The sequence below is a fragment of the Morus notabilis genome, unplaced genomic scaffold (assembly GCF_000414095.1).
Source record: "Morus notabilis unplaced genomic scaffold, ASM41409v2 Scaffold552, whole genome shotgun sequence".
NCBI lineage: Eukaryota > Viridiplantae > Streptophyta > Magnoliopsida > Rosales > Moraceae > Morus > Morus notabilis.
Window position 1 is genome coordinate 625,434 of NW_010384344.1, and position 1,102 is coordinate 626,535.

General features: G+C 44.3%; 1 protein-coding gene across 1 annotated transcript; it reads left to right on the forward strand.

Moving 5' to 3' along the window:
* LOC21405574 lies at positions 1 to 753 on the forward strand. The gene has a single exon (XM_010114740.2). The coding sequence runs from the start codon at positions 55 to 57 to the stop codon at positions 721 to 723; it is 669 nt and encodes a 222-aa protein (XP_010113042.1). The 5' UTR covers positions 1 to 54; the 3' UTR covers positions 724 to 753.
* Positions 754 to 1,102: the final 349 nt, after the last annotated feature.

A 1,102-nucleotide genomic window follows, 5' to 3' on the forward strand; every position in this document is an offset into this window, starting at 1 on the left:
TTACAAAAACCAAACTATCAAAGCTAAACGACAACAATCAAAAATCAAATCGCCATGGAAGTATCATCTTCTTCTCCACCGCCATCAAAAAAAGGACCACCAACACCAACCAAACCCTCCCTCTCCTCCGCCGCCGCCGCCGCCGGCCGATCTCCCAACCGCCGCCGCCGCCTCTGCGTCTGCATCTCCGCAACAGTTGCCGCCGTACTCGCGATCGTTTTTATCGCAGTAATCCTCTCCCAGACGGTGTTCAAGCCGAAGCGTCCCATAACGACGGTGAACGACGTGTCGTTGAAGGATCTGTCTCTCAATGTCGCCCGCCTCGGCATCGACCTGAACGTTACCGTCGGCGTGGATCTGTCGGTGAAGAATCCGAACAAGGTCGACTTCAGGTACGGCAACACCACCTCCGTGCTCAGCTACCGCGGCGAGCAGGTCGGCGAGGCCGCCATTCCGGGCGGCGAGATCTCCGCCGGCGAGACCGTGCCGATGAACGTGACGCTTACGGTCATGGCCGATAGGTTGCTGTCGAGGTCGCAGGTTTATTCCGACTTCTTGGCCGGCGATGTGCCGTTCAACTCGTATACGAGGATCGCCGGCAGAGTCACCATTCTCGGGATCTTCAAGATCCACGTCGTCTCCGTCACGTCTTGTGAATTCGCCGTCGACGTTTCGAATCGAACCGTTTCGGATCAACGGTGCACTTACAAGACTAAGCTATGATTTATTTATTTCTTTTTTCTCGTATTTGGGTTTTTTTATTTTTATTTTTTGCTTTTTTGCTTTTTTTCTTTAGAATTTTTTTGTGTACCGATAGATCAAGTTAAATCTTAGGAGACGTTTAATCTTAGGAGATGTTTGATTTATAAATTAAAATCATGTGATTAAAATTATTTTTAATTTATATGTATTTTTTATGAAAAAAAATATTATAATAAACTATAAATCATAATTTAAATTATGATTTAAATCATCCAACCAAACGTATTCTTAATAAAATTACATAAAAATTAAAAGAGTACGTGAATTTAATTATTAGAAAAACTTGGCCACTCAACGTACAAAGAATCTCCTTTCTCCTTTTTTTCTTTCTCGTTTTGTT